At 41.1% G+C, this 23,483-nt stretch overlaps 1 protein-coding gene across 2 annotated transcripts in view; it reads right to left on the bottom strand.

Annotated features, from left to right (window-relative positions):
* Nucleotides 1–23,316, bottom strand: part of otud7a (OTU deubiquitinase 7A) — a 43,243-nt gene extending 19,927 nt beyond the window's left edge. The window contains exons 1-3 of one of the 2 annotated variants that reach the window (XM_006789308.3): nt 23,172–23,316; nt 3,914–4,049; nt 737–890 (exon numbers count right to left, since the gene is read on the bottom strand). In XM_006789308.3, coding sequence (XP_006789371.1) covers nt 737–821 — 85 coding nt within the window. In that variant the 5' untranslated portion in view covers nt 822–890; nt 3,914–4,049; nt 23,172–23,316. The remainder of the gene's footprint in view (nt 1–736; nt 891–3,913; nt 4,050–23,171) is intronic. The other variant, XM_006789309.3, reaches the window with a different exon arrangement.
* Between the last annotated feature and the right edge of the window lie 167 nt (nt 23,317–23,483).

Here is a 23,483-nt window from a genome sequence, read left to right as displayed (position 1 = left end):
AGTGTCACGTGTAGTCCACCGAGGTTAAGTGCCAAACCAGAATCAGGAAAAAACACTGACAGTAGCAGAGAATCGGACGCTCAAAACTCTCACTCTTCATCCGAAGAGATGAAACTGGATGTACTATATACACCCAGACAAAAAAAAAAAAATTCCAGGACACACGCGTGCTGCCAGCACTCCACGAGGATTTCATCACCCTAATGGATGCCTGATTACTGTGGTGCACGCATTTATTCCTGTAAAGCAGACAAGAATGCGTTTGCACTTATGGTTCAGCGTGCTTCGCTTTATGCTAAATTAGATGAAATCACAGAATTTCCTGTGGACGAACGAAGAGTAGAAACGCGCAACATATATATCTACTGAAGCTGATTCAACCAGCTATAAATCAGCTTTCTGAGGCCGTGTGCACTTTGCTGTCCTTCTTTTTTTTTTGGAGCTGCACCCAAGCTATACAAGTGCCAGTAACACTGTGCTCCTCAATGAGTTCCAATGAATGGGCACAAAGCTTTCTCTGGGGAGCGCCCTCGTAAAACTGTCACACTGGCCTCTAAATCAGCAAGCTTGCTCTCCGACGCAGGCCCCTCTCCTCTCCGCCCGTCTTCTGTTTTCTTTATTTTCCGTTCCGCTTATTTCCTCTTCTCTGCTCATGGCATAACTGGGAGCAGCCGATCAAAACAATACATATAAATATTTCGATTTCGCAAGAAAAGAGCGCGTAGTCATCTCTTACCTTCCAGCAGGTCTCTTGCCAGACCTGGTTCTGCCCCGGTGGACCGAACAAAGTCTGACAGGACCGCGTCCATGTCCAGAGTCATGTGATCATGTGTGTGTGCTGCCCAAGGTGCAGCGGTGGCCTTGGTGGACGCCAGCCTTCACGTTCTCATCTGAGGTGGAATATGGAAAAAAAAAGGCAAAGAAAAACACAAGCAGGTTTTAAACACACTGTTCAACAGCATCGGCCACACCTTTAAAAACGGATTCCTCACTAACCCCTTTGAGAAGAGACTGCCCCGCTGCCTCGTTTTAATCCTAGCCAGCAGCCCAAGCCAGCTTGTACTGGTGTGCAATGCTTTATAGAGCATAGTTCATAGTAATGTGAAGAGCACTCAACTCGCAGCACTCCTCCCAGCCTCTTCTAACAGTCACAACATAATAACCAGCATCACAGATGCAATATGAAAACCACAACCAGGACTCACCTGCTTGTGCCCAAAGAATCTGGCCAACTGCCCATGAACATAACAACACTGAGCTTCTTCCTGCCACTGAGTGTCAACCTGTGGTCTTTGGGTATGATCCAGTATCTGAACACATCAATATACGGATATTATTGATGTAGACAGAGGAAGGATGCCTTTGACTATTAGTGTAGTTGTGTGATTCAGTGTGATGTTATTTAGTGTGATGGGATTTTTACATCATGGCAATAACACCCGAGCTCTAATCATCAACAAACATTGCCTTGTTAGGTCATAAATAACAACTGCGCACGCAAACTCACTCCCTCGGTCTATGGAATGAATGAGTCCACGCATAGCTTTCATTCCCCTTTCTTCTGTGTGGGTGACGGGGAAGCTGAGCTCAGAGCATTGTCAGTGAAGAAACAAACACCTACAGGCTGGAGCTCCGACAGCAGGCCTCTGTGTACTGACCAGAGGTTGGAGAACAGTTCAGATGTGAAACTTTGACCTTAAGAGGAGTGAGAGCCATCCAGATACTCTGCCCACGCATGAGAGAGGCAAGCAGGACTGAAGCGCTAGCTCCAAGTGCGCCACATGGACTGGACTTTCCATCAGGGTTCAGATAAGCTTTGTGGGCCGGCAGACACTCCCACTTCCGAGGTTAAAGAAAACCAGTGAAATAATCAAAAAGCATAACGAGGGACAGCGGAATATCGTGGCATCGTTTGCTGAGCACTACAGAAAATGTTTTATTTCAAAGTGTCCCCTCAGTCAGTATTATCAGCACATGGAAATTAAAGGCACGAGACATAAAAGAATATAACTTGAGTGCTTTTTGATTGTTGGCATTAGATTTGGAAAAATCATTCTTCAAGACCCAACAACTTCAGTCTTTGTCATATGCATTATTAATGAGTTAAAGCTGCACTTAAGCTTTAGTTTAGCTGACCTACTTAGTGTGCATTGTGTTGAATGTAGATTATTGTACCGAGAGAAACAGGAAATGCAACATTTACAGTGTTCGACTGTGAACATTTATAATAAAGCTATGAGCCAACGTTTAGAATTTTGGCTTTTTACGTACTTGAAATTGGACATTTTCTTTTTTATAACCAACAGGCAAACTTTTTATTTCAGCCATGAATCCCACTTGAACGCAGTCTGTGAGATATTTATCTTCTTTGAGGACTTAAGAGGCACCAATTGTGTGCGTAATTACACTCTAAGGGCTCAATATGGATTAATAGGCTGCCTATCAGGGTATCAATAACGCTTTGCAAAGGAAAAATCTTTGACGAACGGTGGAGAAGGAATGAGAGAGAGCGGATTCTTTAGAAGCCAGGGTCTCATCTTTTCCCATAAGAGCAGCACTACTGAGGTCATTTTCCCTGTGGGAGGTAATTATGAGTCAAACACCCAAATGTATGCTTTTCTACTTGATGTAAAAACATGTGGGCCATAATAACTATAGGTCTATCTAGCTTCCTGTTAGTCACCAACTCTGTTGGCTTTTTCACACTTCTGCAAAATGTGAAGGCAAGTTGACAAATGCAGCAAAAGGACTGAAACTCAAATGCAACTTCTGTACCTCTCAGGGTCATTTTTGTAGAATATGGATGAACTACTTTGGAAAACTGACCAGTAACGTTTCCTTCAAACTGTAATATCCAGATATAGATCAGTGTAAATTCAGGAGTAAGCAGTTTTGGAAGGTAAATACAAGTACAATCATTTCGCTGCTGTTGTTAAACAGGTTTTTTTTTCTCTTTACTTTACTTTGATTTATATCGTTATATAAACTGTAAAAAATGGGACTTGTAGTAGAGGTAGTACTTGGACGGTACTTCCCTGAAAACCTCCAAACCTGTGGAGATCTGTGCTCGCATAACAAAAAACCGAAGCTACACAAAAGTTAATGCAGAGCTTTGTGTACACTTTGTGATGACCATATATGTCTGACTCTGACCTGAGGAGACCCTCGCCTTTTTGCAGAAGCAGAAAGCACATCACTTCCAACACTTTTCTGTTAAGCGTTCTGTGTACACGTCTTACCATAAGTGTATAAAATGTGCCCTATTGTGACATTGTACACATCAAAGCGGTCAAGTTATCTCCAGCTTGATCAACTGCCATGAAACAGTAAAACACTACTTCCACTTTAAAGTGGATCTTACACGCCGTTTCTTATTTTCTTCCATAGATTTAGCATTACAGTGGTGGATAATCATGTTAAACATGGCCAAAGTTTCAAATACTGTGGTCAGCACTGGATAGGTAATCCCACAGTGTCAGAGAGATAATATTCCTTATACAATGATCTCAGGCACAGTTCTTGCTAAGAACACAGAAGCCCCACCCACCTGCTTGTTTAAACCTTCTGTATGCAAGAGGCAGCCTATCAAAAGAAAGCTGGCTCAAGGTAGTGACATATAACATGCATAACTGTTCTGTTATTTACAGTTTTGATGGTGAGGTTTTTACTCTGTGAAACATGTGAATGGACGTCACACAGAGAAGGCTGGAAGTGAAATCAACTATAGTACCCATGCCCATCACTCAAGGAAACAAGATGCCCACTGCAGAAGTGCTGCTCACTGATGTGTTTTTGACAAAGTGGGTGTCTATGACAGCCATATCCAGCCAATGTTATTATTGTCATCTACCAGCTGAATGTGACAACATTGATGATGTGATGCAACTTTCTCTCTCTAGGTGGTGAAACATACATTCTGTATTTTCGCTGAGGGTTGTTGAGAAGCCATCTGATGACCCACAGAACTGCCAGGACCAGACGGTGGGCTAATCCATGACTTCAGAGGCAGCAGAGGAAAGGAAGACACTGGGGATGCAAAGAAGAGAATCCTGAAACACACAAAAAAAACCACTGAACATTAGCATCCAAAAAAAGCTTCAGTTGGCAAGTCTGTGGAGCAAACTCTGTGACAATCAGCACTTCTTGGTTTTCAAGTACTGCTCACAAAGGGGTTTTTAGGTTCATTACCATGCTGCAAAATGAATGCATCTCCACAAAGACGCAAACCTGTACACGTCTCTGATGACTGGAGTGCTACTTCTCTCTTGTCAAGGTGGAGTGGATTTGAAGCAGGTGGCCAACGCCAGAGAAGGCAAATAAATGAATACATAAATCATTTTGCAAGAGTGGTGAAGTGGTTTAGAGACCACTACTCATTTTCCAAGACCACAACTAGACCATACTTTTGTTGATTTGGGGTCTTGCTATTTTCATTTTACAAATGTGGTTTGTGATAAAGTTGCTTTTCCACCTCTCTGTGACTAAAATGTGATTTAATTTTGTATTTACTTTACTTGTGATGCTTGTGCTTCGGACAGCTGACCCAGCATCCTTAAAAGTGCCATGCGCTGCCCACTTATGAACCTTAAGTCTAGCTACAAATGGGACCCATTTGCTAAGAGTAATGATCCACTTTCTGTCACTCTCACTTACTAACGCCTATCACAACACTAATTAGTTAACAAGGTTTGACTGGAATAACAGGTGAACAACGGCTACAAATTAATTCACTTAAACAAATCTCTAGCGACTTAATCAATGCTTGAGTGGCATCTGATTCTTTTTCATATGCACTGCATGTGCCCTGAACTTTTATAGACAACACCCAAGAGAGCTGTGTGTGAACGCCTAGCAGCAACTTCCAGGGCTGAAAGATAAAGCCAACATGAGTGCCAAAAACTTGAGGCTGAGTCTAAAAGTGAGTCAACTGCCAAACAAACAAACCAAACAAATTAAAATGCCCAATGTAACGCATACTTCTGGATACTGGAGTAAGAGGCGTGGTTGCTTTGATTGACAGGCGTCCTGGCTTTACTTGCACTAATTAAAGTCAGTGAACTGGACCTCTGTCGATGGTGTTGGTGCCCTTGGGAGCATTTTTAATGGAATTATCTGACACATGGCCTGTCCAAGTAGTTTGTGCTTCACCTTTCAAGAGTGAATTTCTAGTATTTTCCTCTGAATTACCTCTAATCACCACAGATGTTTCCCTGTGTGTTGTATCTGTGGAGTTTAGTTAAGCAGCTTGGTACACAGGCATGCTGATGTTACCCTCCCAACATTAGCAGTTTAGTGTTGGGTTGCAGATGTGTGATTAGGCAATATAGCATATGTACACAAGAAGTGAGAGGACAGTAAGCAATAAGTCCCAGTTCAAATACAGCAGTGACTATTACGCTATCCTCCAATGGGTCACACCAACCAACGCCTCTCTCCACCCTTTCAGCACAGCACCGTGAAGTGCTGAGGAGTTAGTGTGAAAGCTAAGTGCTACTAAAATATCCTTCAGTGTCATGCATTATTCACATCAACAGAAGAAAGGTTTATAAACTCCATGTATCTTGTTTATTTGTACAAACTCAAAATTTGGCAGGAGTACTCTACATTACCTTGAAATCTGAGACAATCCTCACTTTTAGTTTGAACTTGAATTTTTAATAAAAGGCACGTTGACCTCAGGTTATATGGAATTACAGCATTTAAGACAGGTATTGAATATGTCACAAATTTTCTAAGTAAATATATTTCTAAATGTGCTATTGACATTAAATTCTCACCAGATGTTGATAACAACCCATCGACTCCACTCAAGCATAGAAATCAGACCATCAAACCACAGATCTGAGCTGGTATCATGACTTCCTGTACCTTTTTGCATCACCCTTTATTCATGCATTTTTCCTTTGTCATTTCTCATTGTTACACATACCTTAACTGGCCATCTATGGCTGCCCTCCAGGTTTGATTTCTTTGCATGTGTGAATTTGATGGGTTGTTACCAACATCTGTTGAGAACTTCATGCCAGTAGCACCTTTAGAAATACATTTGCTTAGAAAATTGGTGGCGTGTTCAATACTTATTTTGCTCAGTGTATATGGTTTGAAAAGAGGAGTCAAAGGAGCCATCTATGTCCACTGTGAACGACCCTCTTTGAACAGAGGCGGTGGCTTATGACACCAACTGTCTGCCATCTATAATCAAGTTTTGAGATCCCTTCCCAGATGCCTTAACGCCCACTCACATCCTGGGCCTTTTGACATCAGGAAATCACATGATAGGGTGGGGCTAGGTTTCACAATGTTTCAGGTGAACACCTGAAACCTTGGGTGATTGTGACCTACACCCGTTTTCACACCTTGGCTCGTGTGATTAGTTAGAGGATTGTTAGCGGGTCTATTTCTCTCTTGGGGGGGACACTCCCATAGGGCTTATATCTGGGACTCTACCATTTAACCTTAGAACTGAAGAAGGTGAAGCATCATCAAGCAACTTAAAGAAGTCCAGATGTTTTCTTTAAACAATAAAGAAATAAATAAATCCAATAACCTGGATGACTGCGAACCTTCACAGACAGTGTATATTAGACTTGTTAACAGTCACTCTCAAAGGTTCATGCTGGATCCTGACTAACTTTCAATAAAAGTGCACACTTTTGACCAAATGAATTACCACCTCTCCAATCTAGTGCACTCCAGAGGGGTTCATCTGCCATTTACGATTAATAGTTCAAAATGTAAGTGTTAAAATTTGGAGTTGCTAAAAAACACTTAGGTATTAGGAGCCCACAAACAGGCCATCAGTCTTACGAGGAATGAATGGTGAAATGCTTTGCCGCCTCAGCTCCAGCTTTCCTTTGTTTATAATTCTTTCACTGGTGGATTGGTGACACTGACAGGAAAAAAAATCATTTTTGTCTAAGTAGATGTTCTTCTCTTTCACATCTGACTATGGGAAGCGTCGTATGGCATGACCAATCACAGAAGGTGCTTCCCATAGATAAAAAAAAAAATCTCACTTGAATTTCAGAGAACTAGGGTTAGCCTGGTAACCTTAGAAAGCTTTATTTTAATAATATGCAATAATATTTTACAGTATTATTATAGCTGTTAATTCATGTCCAGAATACGTCTTTCGTTTCTAAAACTACTGAGAGGTTAAAAAAAATAATTTTCATAGTTTCCAAAAGAAGCTCATCAGTTCCAATATATGTTGAGTACATGCTGAACTTTCGACGCCTGCTAATAAGTACCCTTTTATGCCAGTACTCTATATATCTGTCTCAGAGAGAAACTCGCTTGCTGCAAGCTGTATGTTCTGTAACTTTGATGTTGTGGTCTGAACACTTCTACTTGCAGGCTAGAAGTGAAAAAAAAAAAAGTGCGGTCTTGCAACCGCCACTATCTCATTTTAACTTAAGTGTTTGTGTTCACTCTCCCTTAACTTTCGAGTAGCAGACAGATACACAAATAACAGAATAGAGTCAAAGTGTGCATTTTAACTGCATTTACAAAACAAAATTAATTAGATATAGAGTTTAGCTCAGTTACAAGTTTTGATAGACAACAACTTAAATTGAAATAAAAGGCGAGTTGACGGATCCACCCTACAGAGAGTAATTCGTTCCTAATGTTTATAACTGAAATACCAAAGATGCTTTTTATTGGGTGGCATTTAAGATGATTTATCGAACTATACACCACCAGTAAATAAAGCTACCTGCGTGAATCCTTTACTTAACGGCCCTTATAGCCACTGAATTTTAATGAACCTTTTAAGAAATGCGGCATTATTTTTGAACTTATTTTTTTACCTCAACACTAAGCTAATACTCACACTCGGGGTCCCACCCACTACTTCCGTTGATATGTTCAACACTGCGTATTGGGTGATTAAAATGTGTGAAGTTAGGTAACTGTGAGTGAATCTAAAAAAAAAAAAAAAAAACACCTAAGGAAAAAGTGCAGCTCACTCTTTGCGAATAGTTAAATGGACAGGAAAAATCAATTCAACGCAATTTGTTCCACACAGATTATTTGTCATCTATTAAAGATGTCATTTTCCATAAATTACGCCATTATGTGAAAATGTGCCACCGGCCTCTTTTCTTTCCATGATGTGCATGTGTATGTAGCCATTTTACAGCGAGAGGATGAGTTATAGCTGAGATAATTGTCTCCATAGTGAGCGCTGATCGCCCACGTGCAAGGCTGATACACAGTAGGTGGGAGGTGAACATACTGTACAAACACTCACACTCTACTCTTTGCACTGCATCTGCTCCATAACTGGAAAATAGCCAGGCAGCAAACCCTATATGAGGTCAGCAGCAGTGCATGCATGTGCAGTTATGCTCTCAAACAGGATTTTCAAAAGCCTGCCCCTGTTTTGATTTAGATTTCCAGCTTTTGCAAATGTGATTTAATGTAGCTGTCAGATTACACAACCAATTGGTTACACGCTTTGCAAACTGTTAGATTTCATTAATTTTCAGTATGTTCATGGGTTACATGGCCATAAAAATGCCCTGTCTGCTTCCACTTTGGATTTTGATTGCCTCCTCCTTACAGCATGCTTTCCACAACCACCAAGCACTGCTTCTAATCAGAGGAGAGCAAACACACATACGGTATACTATTCAGAGGAGGGAACAAAAAAATACACATTACGCAAGAAATACTCTATTTTGGTCCATTGATGGCATTGTCACTGGAAAAAATTGTGTATATAAGTGGTAAAAAGAAAGAAACCTTTGTAACGCTCTGATTTCACAATCCAGTACCTACCAGTGACACTAGATGAATGTCAGTAATTTTTATAAGCTGCTTATTATTACATCCAAAGAAATAATTTAGCATCAGGTGAAACTACATTGAAGAGAACTACACAGTTTTGTATTACAACAGAAAATACTGTGCCCTCGGCAGAATTGTAGCACAAAGCTGTCAATTTCCCATTAATTTCAAATATTAAATATTAAGATTTTATGTTTATCTCTCAGAAGAAGACAGAAAACACACACACGCACACAAAGTCCAGGTTTGGTGCATGTTTTAACAAATTTTGCTCTTTAAAACAACATATAAACATCAGTATCCAAATTATCTGATGGCACTCTGGCTCAGCAGGAAGACTGGCATGTCTTTCATTACCTCTCCATACTCCAAATCTAGCTTGGTTTGATCTGATTGGGCTGATCTGAAACATTCTCCTCTGAGAAGGTGATTCACGGCGCCATGTCACACATCACCAGCCTTCAGCTAGCTATGAGAAACAACCAGTTTTGCCTTCTCAGTTCATTGCCACCTACTAGAAAACCAAAAAAGGGGGAAAAGATTCCAATCTTTTTAATTAAAATGATCAAATTTCCCCATTGATGCATTATATCAATATCATCCTTTTGAGATTCACAAGTTAGTTAAAACTGCAAAGCCATAATTTCACATCACACCTCCACACAGATCAACACTTGTCACATAGTTGTGTCTGAGCGTGCATGGGTCTACGGTAGGGCTGCCACAAACGATTATTTTGATAGTCGACTAGGCACCGATTATTTTTGCGATTAGTCGACTAATCAGATCATGCATCCATGGGACGTAAAACGTACAGTTTATTGCACCAGCATGAATCTGCTCTTATATAACTATCATTAGCTTACAGCTTGAAGTGTTTAAGGTATGTGCTAACTACTAACTAACTGAAAATAAAGACAAGATGATAGTTTATTAAACGTGTTATTAAATTTGTAGATTGTCTCGGTGGAGTTTAATACACTCAGCCGTCTGCTCCTTGCTCCCTAATATATAACAGGACATTGGAGTAAATTCTCGATCATTTCACATTTCTGTTTAATCAGTTTTCTGCTTGACGTTTATTCAGCGGTGTAAAAACTATAACTTTAATCTCAGCCCAACCGATTTACTCAGGAACAAATAAAACACTGAAAAAAGCCAAACAATAACATTTTTAAGTTATCTAAGTGACTCATATGTCATGTTTAACCTGAGTAGCGAAAGACGGTGGGAGGTTTGAAAACAATGTGCCGGGAGTTCAGTGTTCTCACCGGCTCTAGTGAGCCGTGAACCCCCGACTAGCTACCGAGCTGGTGGGTAACAGACATCTCCGAAAACGTCAGAGCACTTTTGCAAATATGTGGTGTCTTGATAAATTGAGCCAACATTTAAAGTTTACATAGCTACATTCTCGCCTTAAAATATCTTAAAAGTTTATTTTGTGACCCAGAAAGAGTTATATTAAAACTAAGTAGCTGCCGCCATTGTTGGAAACTGGAATTGGCTGAGCCACGCTATGAATTCTGGGATAGGTTGGGCCACGAAGGATACACCCGACCCAACTAATCGTGGCAGCCCTAGTCTGCACCACACAAGCTTATGCCTTGTCTTCTGTATGATTTGGACTTCATGTGTGTGCATGTAAATATTCGTGTGTGCGTATGTGTAGTTTTTATGCTTGACATGATGAATGAGAGATGGATCACACTGTAAGAGTGCAGATTTTCTCAGAGTAGAAACTTGTCAGTCACAACGTAGACCTGTCCTGAAGCCCACCGTACCTTATCCACTTCTCACTCTTGGGATCTTAATTAATAAAATGACCATCACGTTGGTACAGCTTAAAACTAGACATTAAACTCATCAGGAAAATATTTACTGAAGACACGGATCAAGGGAGTTAAGGCCAAACCATTAGAAAGAAGGTAGGATTAAGGCATGTTTTCCATAAACAGCCAAAGTTAAGAGAGCAAAGTGTCTGAGCAATGTTTTTCACCTACTTTCTCACCAGCTCTGCTCTTTCCCTCTTCTCCGTCACGTTTGTGTCAGCACCTAACACTCTCTATTTTACCGACTGAGTTACTATCTGTGCACTGTTGCTTTACCCTAATAACGTTATCCATCTTAGGATCCTGAGGTCTAAAGTCATTAGAATTAACGTCACTGGTACTTTTGTTTGCACATTTGGCATCTGCTAACTTTCCCGAAACAGCAGATGCCGAAAGTGCAAACAAAAGAGTTTGTAACCTCACAGAGAGAGGAATCGAGAGCACGCCAGGCGTTGTCCTAGTCGACCGTCGGCCCACCTCTGCAGCGCTTCTGCATAGTTGCTCCTCACTAGTGCAAAATTTGGGCTAAACACTATAATATTGCTGTGGTAACTTCCCAAAATAAAAGTGCTAGAATATTTTTTGGTCCTTTTGTCTTTTTTTCCGTAAGACAATCTAGCTCATAAAGGAAAGTGAGAGAGAGAGTGAGGGGGCAAAGACACAGAAAACAACCCAGGGTGCACTCAAAGGAGGCTGCAGGAGGGGCTCGGCTTTGCTATAGGGATACCTGTAAAGGTGCTAGATTTATGAGATCTTAATTATGCACTACCTACAATCCTGCACTTATATTCATGCATCAACTACAAAAGCACATTTACATGTAGTTTTCATGTGGACGTGTCAATATTGAGGTAAAGACAAGTAATTCTTCACTGTCAAAGCAATGGTGTTTGCAACTAAGCTATCATTAGCTAGCTATCTAAGGCCTCAGTCTCATAGGCCGAAAGAGCAATCAGTAACCTACTGACATGCTCTGGTTGGTAGGAAAAATGTGTATTCTCCATCCAGTTGGCCAGTGGTTGCTGGCTGTCACTGGGGCAACCAAGCAACCTCTAGGAATCACTTAGCAATTGGAATCCATGCTTTCCCCAATGAGCAGTGGTTACCAGGGGGATCCCTGACTGTTCTCTGAGCTTGCGTGACTGGTGCTTTAGCAAACAGTTTCATAGCTATTTCCAGCAACCACTCCAGAATCAGTTGGGAAATACTCACTTCCTTTAGCCATGTGTGACAGGGACCTATCACCGATCCATCAGCTACCAGTTTCAGGGTCACTGTAGTCAGCCCTGTTGGCCAGTACTGACAAGCCAGTAGCAGTACATCTGATACATTCTCCTCTTAGAAGTTGATTTATGGCACCAGGTCACACATCACCAGCCTTCAGCTAGCTATGACAAAGTTCATCGCCTTAACATTGGTTTCCACCTAATACAAAAAGAATTCAACATTTTTAGTCTGATGATGGTGGATGAAACCTTTTTATAAAGACTTGGTGTGACATGGTGACAATCTACTGCTAAACTTGCCAATGGCAGAACATCTGGTGTCAGTCTTCAACCCAACGCCAGCATGAGAGGAGACTGTTTTTCCTTTTCTTTTCTCTTTATAAATGTACATATAAATGATCAACTTTGATTTACAATTTCTTCTGATCTGATTTTTGCTTTTCTGCTGATTGCTCATTGTGCGATGTGTCTTCTTGTTAAAGAAAACTGACTGATTGGCTCAAACAAAGATTTTTGGTCGATAAACATTTGTTACTGTTGCAAAGAAAATGACATTCATAAATAAATAACGATGCAATCACAGAGGCTGACTCAGCGCATTCTGCTCATAAACAACCTGTTCACTATATAGTTTCCCATCAGTATACTAGTTCAGTGTCAGCAGAACATCTGAAACCTAAAACCTGAGCCTGGTTTATAAAACAGTGGCATGAGACCCATGCATCACGGTTGGATGGAAGATGTGGGCTCGTTGTTTAAACACAAATTGAATCAAATCAGCCTTCGAAGTGTACAATCCCTCCGCTAGTGGATGGAATATTTTGGATTCTTCAAGGCAAGCAGGGAATAAAATCTTATATTCTGGCTCGCAGAAACGGCTTCCTTAAGCCAACTGTGGCTTCATCACCAGCGTGTGAGCTGAGCTGCAGTTAGCAGTTTCAGGAACCGACAGGCCCAAACTGCTGCGCTCAACACTGGTAGATAAACACCCTATGATCCCCCTCTCTGGAGTTCATGAGTGTGTGTGAATGCAAAATATGCACACGTTTTCCTGTTTGTGTGGAACACTGTGGCATGTTCACTCAGTGTTCCCTCGGCGTGTTTACCAATCTCAAAGCTAACGGAGCAAGTGCTTCCACAAAGGGCTGCCAAAACACAGAAGACAGCTAATAAAGGATGGCATTCATTCTAACCCAGTACTTATTCACATGCCTGTGCACAGCAAAATGTCAAGCCACCCTCTCAGTTATGGTCTGAGAGAAACACAAAAACAAGCCCGTTATTTTTGCAACAATGGACACAGCTCAGACATTTTAATATACTACAAGATGAAAACAGCAAAAGCAAACAACAACAGCAACAGCTATTATTGATGAAGCCAATACATAAATGCACAGACTGGCAAAATACAGTAATGGAAAAACATTTAACTCGGGGTAATTATATGTCGGAGAAACAAATGAGCACAGCTCCAGGAAAACAGTTCATTTCCACCTTGCATCGGTACCAAATAATCAACGCAGTCCATTAGCATGCTTCAAAATTACAATGCACACATTCCTAGCATGGGAAATGCATGTAATGGGATATTATAATGTCTTGCCAAGCTAAACACTAAGCACTTTCACTGTCCTTGCTTGAGAGCACAAAATTCAATTAGCGAATTTCAGTGCAGAGTGGTGGAAGTGCCACTTGCTATTCAGACTTTATATCAGTTAGCCAGACTCAATCTCTGTCCCTCCTTAATTGCAGCTATAATAACAACCTTGCAATTGTGGTGACTGCATACGTGCTTCAGGAGTGTGTGCATGCTCCTTCACATCACAGACTGTAGATAAAAGATGGGCATCAGGTGAGCTTTATGGCCATCGTCATCGTAATTTCCTGGAGCTAGAAGTTACTGTATTTTTGATGAGATCTATCAACGAATGAGGACAAATTTGTTAGAAAACTGCATAAATAAACTGTATGACTCCAATGCGCAAACACAGATGCCTGCTAATCCGTGCTAAAGCAGCCACTCACCAAAACTGGACCGATGACTTCTTCGATGTGCTGTTCCATGCAGCAGGCCGTATTATTTAGACAGTTAATGCGATTTTTTTTTTTTTTTTAAAAAAAAGAAGAAGAAAACACTGCAAAAACCAACAATGCCTGAAAAACCATCAGGCCCGTGTCAAAGCAAATGTCAAAGCATGTCAATTCAAGTGGCCACAACTTAAAACCTTAACAAAATCCAAACATGTGGGTTAAAAAAGAATAATACTAATATTTGATGCAGATGTTATGAAGGGAGAAATTAGCAATAGAGACCAAAACCATTTGAATCTCTGAACACGGACACTGCCTCAAGTGGCTTTATAAAGAACTGCAGTTTTTTTCTCACTTCTACATTGGTTTCATTTTTCAAGGTCCCTGTTTGGTTTAAATGCCTATATCCCATCATCTAGACAGTATAATAGGTGGACTGTGGAATGCATGCTGTGTTTCAATCAGTGCACTGGACAGCAGACGTCTTGACCACGTGTCAGCTCATCAAGGTAAATCATTTTGATTTTTGCGAGCACCCGCCATGTCTGTCTCTCCCTCTCCAATCAGCATCTGGGAGTGTGCTGTGTCCCTGCTTGCCCCTCCATAATACTTTATTCAGTAGCGGGACTTACCCTGCCATCAGAAAAACCAACAGATGACACGTCTTTGCAGGGATTTGAGAGCATCCCCACACTCAGAGAAAGCAACTGCTGAGAAGCACTTCCATGGACAAGAATATGGAGGAAGAGGGTAAGCTGACAATGTGGAACGATGCACTCTGTTTTACATCAAACCCTAATTGCTTTTGTATAATGCAAGGCAAAATTTCTTGACCTCTTGACAGTGTCTATAATGAAGTGGCGTACAGTGTACACTCATACCGTTACCTTTTGTTCTTCTCTCATACTTTAAACTTCAAAAAAAGCACACCTCTGCACAGATTACTGTTAGCTGCTGTGAGAAAGATGCTGCCAGAAGCAATAATGTCACTTTGCATTTCATTACTGCGCTGCATACCGCCACCACAGCAAATTTATGTAGTGAAGAGATTTTGTCAATTAGCGCTAAAATGTATTATCACATTATTATTATTTGAGGTAAATTGTGATTAATGATGCATTCCACAACATGGATAATGTGCTGTTTACAGTACCTGAGGGACCTTGATCGTATAACACCAGTTAAAAGGTAAAAAACCCCAAAAAAACCAACCTATTATCAGGCTTTATTAAAGTTTACAAACAACTTTTCTGCTTTATGCTTGTTTTGGATTATTTACAGAGACAAAAACAAGAGTTCGCACCTCATACATCATTTTGGAGTCCTGTTAAAAATTTAAGTACACCCTCGGGGGTGTACTTCAACGGGGTAAGGAGCAGCCCGGTGCTGTTAATCAAATGCACTTGATTAAATGATCATCAGCAAGTGTGAGCACCTCTATAAAAGCATAAGTTTTGGCAGTTTATTAGTGTGGAGCATTTAGATGTGCGTTGACACAATGCAACAATGTTCCCAGCAAATACACCCCAAGGTCAGACTGTGTAATGCTCAGAGAAACTGCAAACAAACCCCAAGAGGTAGATCTTAAAACTCTACAGGCCTCAGATGGCATCTTAAATGTTAAAGTTCAAGGCAGTACAATTAGAAAAAAAGAAAAGAAAAGGAACACGCCAGCACAGCTTAGATTAGACAAGAAAGAACAGCATCTGCTTGACAGAAGAGACCAAATGAAACAGAAAATCAGCACGTCAGAGCTAACACCTCATATAAACTGTCAACCACAGTGGTCAACAGGTGATGTTTTGGGTTTATTTTGCTGCTATATGACCTGGGAATCTAGCAGTCATTGATTTGACTACGATGAGTATTCTAGAGTCAAATATGAGGTCACGTGATTGCTAAAACTAAAAATTGGCCAAAACTAGTTTGTGCAACAAGACAATGATCACAATTGCAGCAGCAAATCTATAACACAATGGCTGAAAAAGAAAAAAATAAAGATGTTGCAATGTCCAAAAGTCCAAACCTCAACCTGACTGAAAGGCTGTGGCAGGACCTCAACAAAGCTCTGCATAAATGAACATCCACAAACCTCAATGAACTGAAGCAATGTTGTAAAGACGAGTGGACCAAAATTCCTTCACAAGAATTAAGAGACTGATAAAGTCATACAGAGTCTTATAAAGACTTTCCTTTTCACATGACTGTGGAGTGAAATTAAATTTCTGGTTCTGGCAGAGCTGAACACAGCTCAGCTGTGTGTACAGCGTGCACCCAAACAAAGAGCTGGTTGCTGAGGGGCACAGAACAAGATCATCACCCCTTAAAATGTCAGTCCCTTCAGCCTTCCTGCTGCAGCGGCCAATACCTCTTTTCCCAACTGGTTCCTTTTAGAAAGAATGCCACAAGCAGACAGCTGCGACTACAGACTGAAGCACTTCCAAAGCAGGAACTTGACTTTTGTTGATTTGAAGAAAAAAGCCAAACAAAGGCAAACAAAAAACTTGCATATCGTGGATATAAATAGTACTTAGCAACCTACGTCAGGTATACTAAAGTCTTGCAGAGAGTGTTTCAAGCACGTAGGGTAAGATATGCACAGATTAGATATATAGAAATGCTTGTTGTCTGAATATGATGAATCTTCTGATGCCACGTGAGATAAGTGAAGCCAGCTGGTGTTTCCTGTTTGAGTTTCTGCTGAGGGAGAGTGTCCTCTGTTAGTGCTTGCTTTCACTATTCTCATAAGCTCAAAGGCCTGCAAGTCTTTGAGTACTCTCAGTTCTTGAGGATCTCTTGTACGATGGGTTTATAAGCTTTTCATCTCCTGCAGATTATCCAACTACACTGTTACTTTACTTGTCTATGACCAAAAAATTTATAAAGTAGGTTCGAATGATGTCCCTTCAATTCACTCTTTGAATTTCAGAACGACCACACAGTTATGGAAAGAGGATATGCAGTACTTCAAAATATCTTGCTAGCCTGATTATTTCCATGATTTCATCTTGGTACCATGAGAAATCGGGAGAACAATACAGTGCAGGGCGCCCTTGTGCTGCTTTTACCCTTTGATGAATGGACTGAACGTGTCCTCTGAAGATGTCCTGTTGTACTGGGCACTGAGACGTTAGAGGCAAATCCATGTTGCAGTCTATGTTGAATTCACAGACCAGATCCAACACATCCCACAGATGATTACACTGAAACCTGGAAACCAAGTCCACAACAAAAACTATTTTGGGCCACTGCTATCAGGGAATACTGTTGCCATATGTGACGAATGCAAGGATGAAAGATTTCCCAGGAGAACATTACCTAAAGCTTCATACTGCTTCTCCCAGTTTGCTTTTTCCCCCTAATGTGCATCCTTCTGCCATTTACTCCCAGAGTAAACAGTAACACTGCACCCAGATATCCACATGATGTAGTTTGGTCCATAATTCCTTGGACAAAGACAGTTCTTTGCAGTTTTTCGTCTGTACATCACCACAGGAGCAAAGCCAATATGTGATTGAAGTGATGGTACCAATGATGGCATCAATTTAAAAGGTTTTACGAGGATTTTGTTAAATGTTTAGTAATTAAAGTGATTTTTATACACAGTCTGCAGCATCATGGCTACATGAAGCCTGTTAATTTCATTCTTGCATGATAAATAAAGGAGATTTAATATCTGAAATTGATTCAAACTGCGACCTGTCCAGGATGTACCCTGCCTCTCGCCCCAAGACAGCTGGGCTCCCCAGCATCGAAAGGTCTGGCAGAGCTCATCAAGGGAGGAATGCAATTGTTCTTCATGGGTTCTAAACTTCAGGGAGTCATTAACTGCAAAATACTTTCAAGTATTAAAAGCAGTCTTTATGATTAAAATTACATTACAGTATGCTTTACAATTAATGTTGAATTAATTCCTAAACAGTTAATGCAACCCTTTTGAGAAACCACTTGATTACTTGATTTAAAATCCACTGTGGTGGTGTACAGAGGTAAAACTGCAAAAACTGTGTCTCTGTCTGACAAATTATGGACGTAACTGTAAAAAACAACACAGAACTCATCAGACTGAGCCGCCGGTTGCCATCGCTCAGTGGCATAGTTTGGATATTCAGGCCCATTGTAGATTATTTTGGCAACAGACAGGTCAAGATGGGCACGTATAGCAGCCTGCACTTACAAAGGCCCTTATGAAGTTCTCTGTATATTTTGACAGCTTTCATTAGTATTAAGTCTTCAGCTATTTGCAAGACAGTAACTCTTCTGTGAAATTGGAGTGCAAACCCAGCCCTCTCCTCCCCTAAAAGGATCAGTCAGCCTTTAACACCCTTGACACTGTCACCACTGGCTCTCCTTTTTTGTGCACATTTGGATAGGGAGAGCTGCTGTTTTGAAGATGCTCCTACCCAATCACCTACAAAAATCCCTGTTTGACAGATGTCTTTGTAACAATATAATCTATTATTAAAACAATACACTACATAGGCAAATAAGAAATTTCATGGTCATTCGAACAAGAAGGGAAACAGATAAAAAGATATTCTGACACCTGTTATATATCAAAATCTACATCACACAATACCAACATTGTACAGAGTTTCATCACTTTTGGATTGATTGTGTGGGAGGGTGCATGCATGGCTGTGCATGTACACTCACGTAGGTGGAGAGGGCAGTATCACATAACCTTATCCTTAATATAGTATTCAAAATAAAAAATGTCAGGTATACAAACCCCTAGGGAGCATTTGTACCTTTATACTCTCCTTTGCTAAGCCCTTCCTAAACAGCCTCTGTCCAATATAAGGAACCCTAACAGGACAGTTAAGTTTTAATATGCAAAGATGCTGAAAAAGTATTCAAATAACTAATCGTAACAGAACATAATCTTGGTATTAAATGAATATATATCACTCAAGTAAACTCGAGTGCAGTTTAAGAGACAATTAGGTTTACTAGCCAAACGAGATGAAGAGGGATGCCCAAGGAAACAATTTCAAAATACCCCTTGTTTGATCTGATCCATAACATTTGTGGAAATCTACCATTCTTCTAAAGATTCGCTTATTATTTGGTGACCATCAGAATTATGATCTGGATAGAAATGTTTTGTCACAGGATGAAAGCGAATAGAAAAAAAGTGCGGTGACTCTTCCCTTTAAAGAAAAAGGGGACCCAAATCATGCAAGCAAAATGCCCCCACAACATAAGAGAGCCACCAAATCCCTTTAATTGATTAACTATTTGGGTTCAAAGGCTCAGATTTTCCCTATATTTCCCATTAATCTGTACACCACATTTTCCTAATGTGTTCCTAACTCTCTGCATGTTATCGAACCCATACCAACCTATTATCACAGAGCGAGCAGGACCTCTGAATGCCCTGTTGTATCTGCCACCAAAGCATACGCAGAAGATCCTTTAAATTCTGTTTCCAGTTAAAAGTTTGTCTCTTCTCAGAACACAGTTATTAGGGAATCACCAGTGGAGATCATAAGTTCACCTTAAATCTTGCTATTTTGGTTGTTTGGCCTTTTACCAACTCCCTACAGCTAGGCTAGCCACGTCCCCCACATCCAAATGGCTGGTTACAAGAGCCAGCTGTTCAATTTGCCAGGAAACCTTGAGGATTACAATCATAAGACACTAAAACTTACGCAACACAGCAGTTAGTGTTGTCAAACTGGCTAAAGCGAGCACGGTATTTTCAAAAGTATCATTGAATTCAAATAAACTGCACAAATTGAAGCACTACTCCTTCTTTGTACGAGAAACAATTAAACCATCTTTTAAAAAAATGCTCCGTGACCCCAGCCTACACGTACTGTGACCTCACATGGAGCCAAGACCACGCAGCTAGAGTATGTAAAAAGATGCACCAAAAGCTGGTGGGAGGAAACCAGCTGCAGGGAAATGATCAAAGCACACCTCCCACCACAGATTCTTGTGAAATTATGAATGTATAGTATCTGCAGCTATGTGACTATAAATGTAGGGGGACATCAACATGTTCAGCGAAAACGTTCATAAGTAAACAAAAACTAAAGTTATTCCTGACACAGTCGATTACTCTCAGACATTTTTGAACTGGCTCCTGATTGGTCCGCGAATGGGTTTCATCAAACATTCAATGATATATTCTTTGGCTTAACAAGAAAAGAGGAAAAGACAGGGCAGTGACAGTGATAGACAGCGTAGCGTTTTCTTTCTCTACTTAAGAAAATGAATGACGTGAAGACTACAGTCAAATACAGCACGGCTGCTTCTCTCTACCCGTACCCGTGAGTGCGTTTGCCTTTTAATATGTGACAAAATGGAGAAACACAGAGTTTCTACCAAATACAGCTGGAATTTGCAGGAGAAAAAGAAGCCTGACCTATTTCTCGGAATGAATGGAAATGACCTACGCTGTGGGCCTGCATGAATCTAAATTGAGTCACCAAGGGTATCCTGTGCAACAGTGTTCTGTTTGATTTAGAAACTGCTCCCCTGCTGATTCGAGGCAAGACAGGGGATGGCTGTGCCCACTAGGCCTTGAGGGGGGAATGTTTCAATGGCAGACGTCTCCAGCAGCACCCTGCTCCCAGACTCAGCACCAGACAAGCCAAGCAACACAAATGCAATTAGGTGCAGGAGGAGCAGACACAAACGTGTTCACACGCATACATCTCCTTGCTACAGCCTAAAATCCAGTTCCTGTTGCCCCCTGTCTCAGCTGAGCCCTCTTTCTTACAGGTTGCGTTTGAACAAACGTCATATCGAACCATCTGTTGAAACCTGGTAGATTCAAGAAGTTGTTTCTTAAGTGGCTAATAAAAGGAAATAGAGTGAGTTTCAGAGGTTATTTTCTAAATTAAACATCAGATTAAAAAGTGAAGACAATGGGGAAAATACCTTAAGTCACTCACGGAAAGCTGACTGTATTAAACATTATTCGACATTAAAAGGAAATTCTCTGAATTTAAATGCTTTTCATTTAAACGTGGCTTGTGGATGCCGTTCCTGTTAATCGACTGACAAATGATTCATTTCGACAACATAAAAGGTGAAAGAGGGCCATCTTTGTGGGAGTGTTTGCTTGATTGGCATGTGTCTCAGCTTATCACTTTAAACAAAAACGACACAAAAATGTCAGCGCTTCGTCACGGCATAATTTTTAAGGGATCTTAAGGTTGCGTGGCTCCCCTTTGGATTTTGGTTGCAAGCTTATACGTAGCTCTAAAGTTATTCAGACATCAAAAACTCGAAACTGTAAAACACAAGCCCTTTCTAGTAAACGTGGACAAATATAGAAACTACAATAAAGGATTTCCACAATAATCTTATTACAACACTTCTGTGAATGAAGCCTTTACCGCAGTATGAAAGGAAATACTTGTGTAGGGATTTATTGGAGCTTTATGAGACAGGTGATCTGTAATTTGGAGGTACACGTCATATTTTCATTCATACGCAAATTCAACAGTGTGCTGAATTAGGGCCTCAAGAAAAAAGGCCTCACACTGGACCAGAGCGCAGTGGCTGGAAAGCTAACCACTTCCTGCTATGCTGATGTGTGAAAGAAGCCCCTCTGCCTGCATCTTTGGCCTCTAGCTGACCTCCCTCTGCCTGCAGACAGACCACTTAACACTGCCTCCCCACCTGTAGAGACGTCTGAAGAACAGGCCCCACTTCAGAGCTACGCAGTCAGTGATTGGCCATGATTACCATGGGCACTTGACTCATTTCATCTCCTCTAAAGCACTAAACGTTGGGGCATCAGGCACGGAGATGGATTCTTCTTCCCATCTATATTTTTTGATTGTGTACATTAATACCAGTGTAGAAACACTTTAATTTGAACTTGTTTCTGATGCAAAATATGCATGAATGTAAAATGCTGAATATCTGAAATGTTGCATTTATTAAGCATCTAATGTTGTTGGGTTTTTTTCCACAGTGATGCGTTGTGAAGGGAATTTCTCTGCTGAGGTTTTCGAGTAGGTAGTGGAACTGGCACCGATGTTTGCAAGGAGGTGTCATTCTGTATCAGCCGAAGAGCAGTTTGATAAAGCGGCACTGCCTCGGTGACATGAAAGCCCAACTGAGTTCAACAACAGCCGTCATCTCTGCTCTGCTTTTCTGTAGATAAATGCCACTGACAGGAACAGAATTCACTGTGGTAACTGATCAGGTGCCAAGTGCCCTCTCCCCAGTGCCCTGCTGCACCGAAGCCCTCCACGGAGCTGGCATTGGCCTGGCCTGGCCTGGTCTTGCAGCCACGGGCCCAAGCTTTGTAGCTCTACCCTCGACTATTCAAGCTATCTCCAAATCACACCCGCCTGCCGTCAGCTGCCCGACTCACAAACCTAAGCAAACAATTTAAAACCCGGCAGTAAAGACCTGACTAGGAGGCAAAGTTAAGACAGCAAAGTTGACTTGATCGGAAATCTAATCTTGCATATTTATGTGGTGTTTATTACACCAGCGTTGCAACTAGCTCAAATATAATTAGTGATAGAAGAGGTGTTATTATGTAGGTCTTTGTCAGAGGACGTGAATGTGTTTTAAAAATACCACAGCAATGAATCAGTGGCCTCACTATCTTTACAGGCAGGCAGAGCTGGTAGGTTTTGTCAACCAGGCCAACAATAAGAGAAGCATACAGGCACCAGAATGAAAGAGGCAGTGGTGTTTGCACTTATTGTTTGGCTTCAGCTGAAAGTGAGATTGCTGTGATTTAATATAAAACAACCAGCCGTTATGCATTTTACCACCATCTCCATGTAAAGCCACCTGGCCCTCCAAAAGAAAAAAGAAAAAAAAAACATTGGAATGATTAATATCCCATGTCTGGAATACTCAGAAAATATACATATTATAACCTTCACGGTTTCACAGTCTCATAAACCTAATAGGATATTTATTTTATTTTATGTTAGTTAAAAAAAATTATTTAAGGCTAGGCTGCAAAATATATACCCAGCTGCCTCGGATGAAGCCTATATTATATTGCTACATCACAAAGGTCTGTGACTAAGCATTGAGGTCCATGTTTACAGCATCCCAGACCGTCGAGGAAATCTGTGGCCTCGGTGCGTTTGTCTTCGTCCAAAGAAAATTAAAGGTATTCGCACAGGAGCTGAAGTTGAATGCATCGAGGCACGTACTCCCATAAAGGCAGGTGCACCTGCCTGCAGTGGCAGCCTTTTGTGCTCACTACCAAATGAGCCACGAATCTACGTGTCGCGCCGTGTGTGCGAAATATAGCATAGACGTACATGTAAAAGAAGATGAAACCATCCGTGTCTCTTACCGTTCTGCCTTCAGTCATGGCTCCCCATCATAGCGTTTGGAGTCCAGACCTCTGACGAGCCGTTTATTCCTATCAGGCTGTGTCACTCACTCCCTCTCTCTCGCTCATCCCCATGTCATGTTTCTCTCCGCTGCAGCAGAACCAAGCCACGCCTCCTCCGGTAGCCGCGTGACGTCTGCCTCTGACGAGCCTTTTTTGCACACGCCCTCGCATGCGCGTCCGTCATTTGGCCGCCAGAGGCCGCTGTGCATGAACCAATAAAGAAAAAAAAAAGAAGGAAAGAAATGAAAAGCCAGCGTAATCACAGCCTGT

The sequence above is a fragment of the Neolamprologus brichardi genome, chromosome 7 (assembly GCF_056152115.1).
Source record: "Neolamprologus brichardi isolate AB-2024 chromosome 7, ASM5615211v1, whole genome shotgun sequence".
NCBI lineage: Eukaryota > Metazoa > Chordata > Actinopteri > Cichliformes > Cichlidae > Neolamprologus > Neolamprologus brichardi.
The sequence above is the reverse complement of the archived record's forward strand: the minus strand, read 5'-3'. Positions and strand labels throughout refer to the sequence as shown.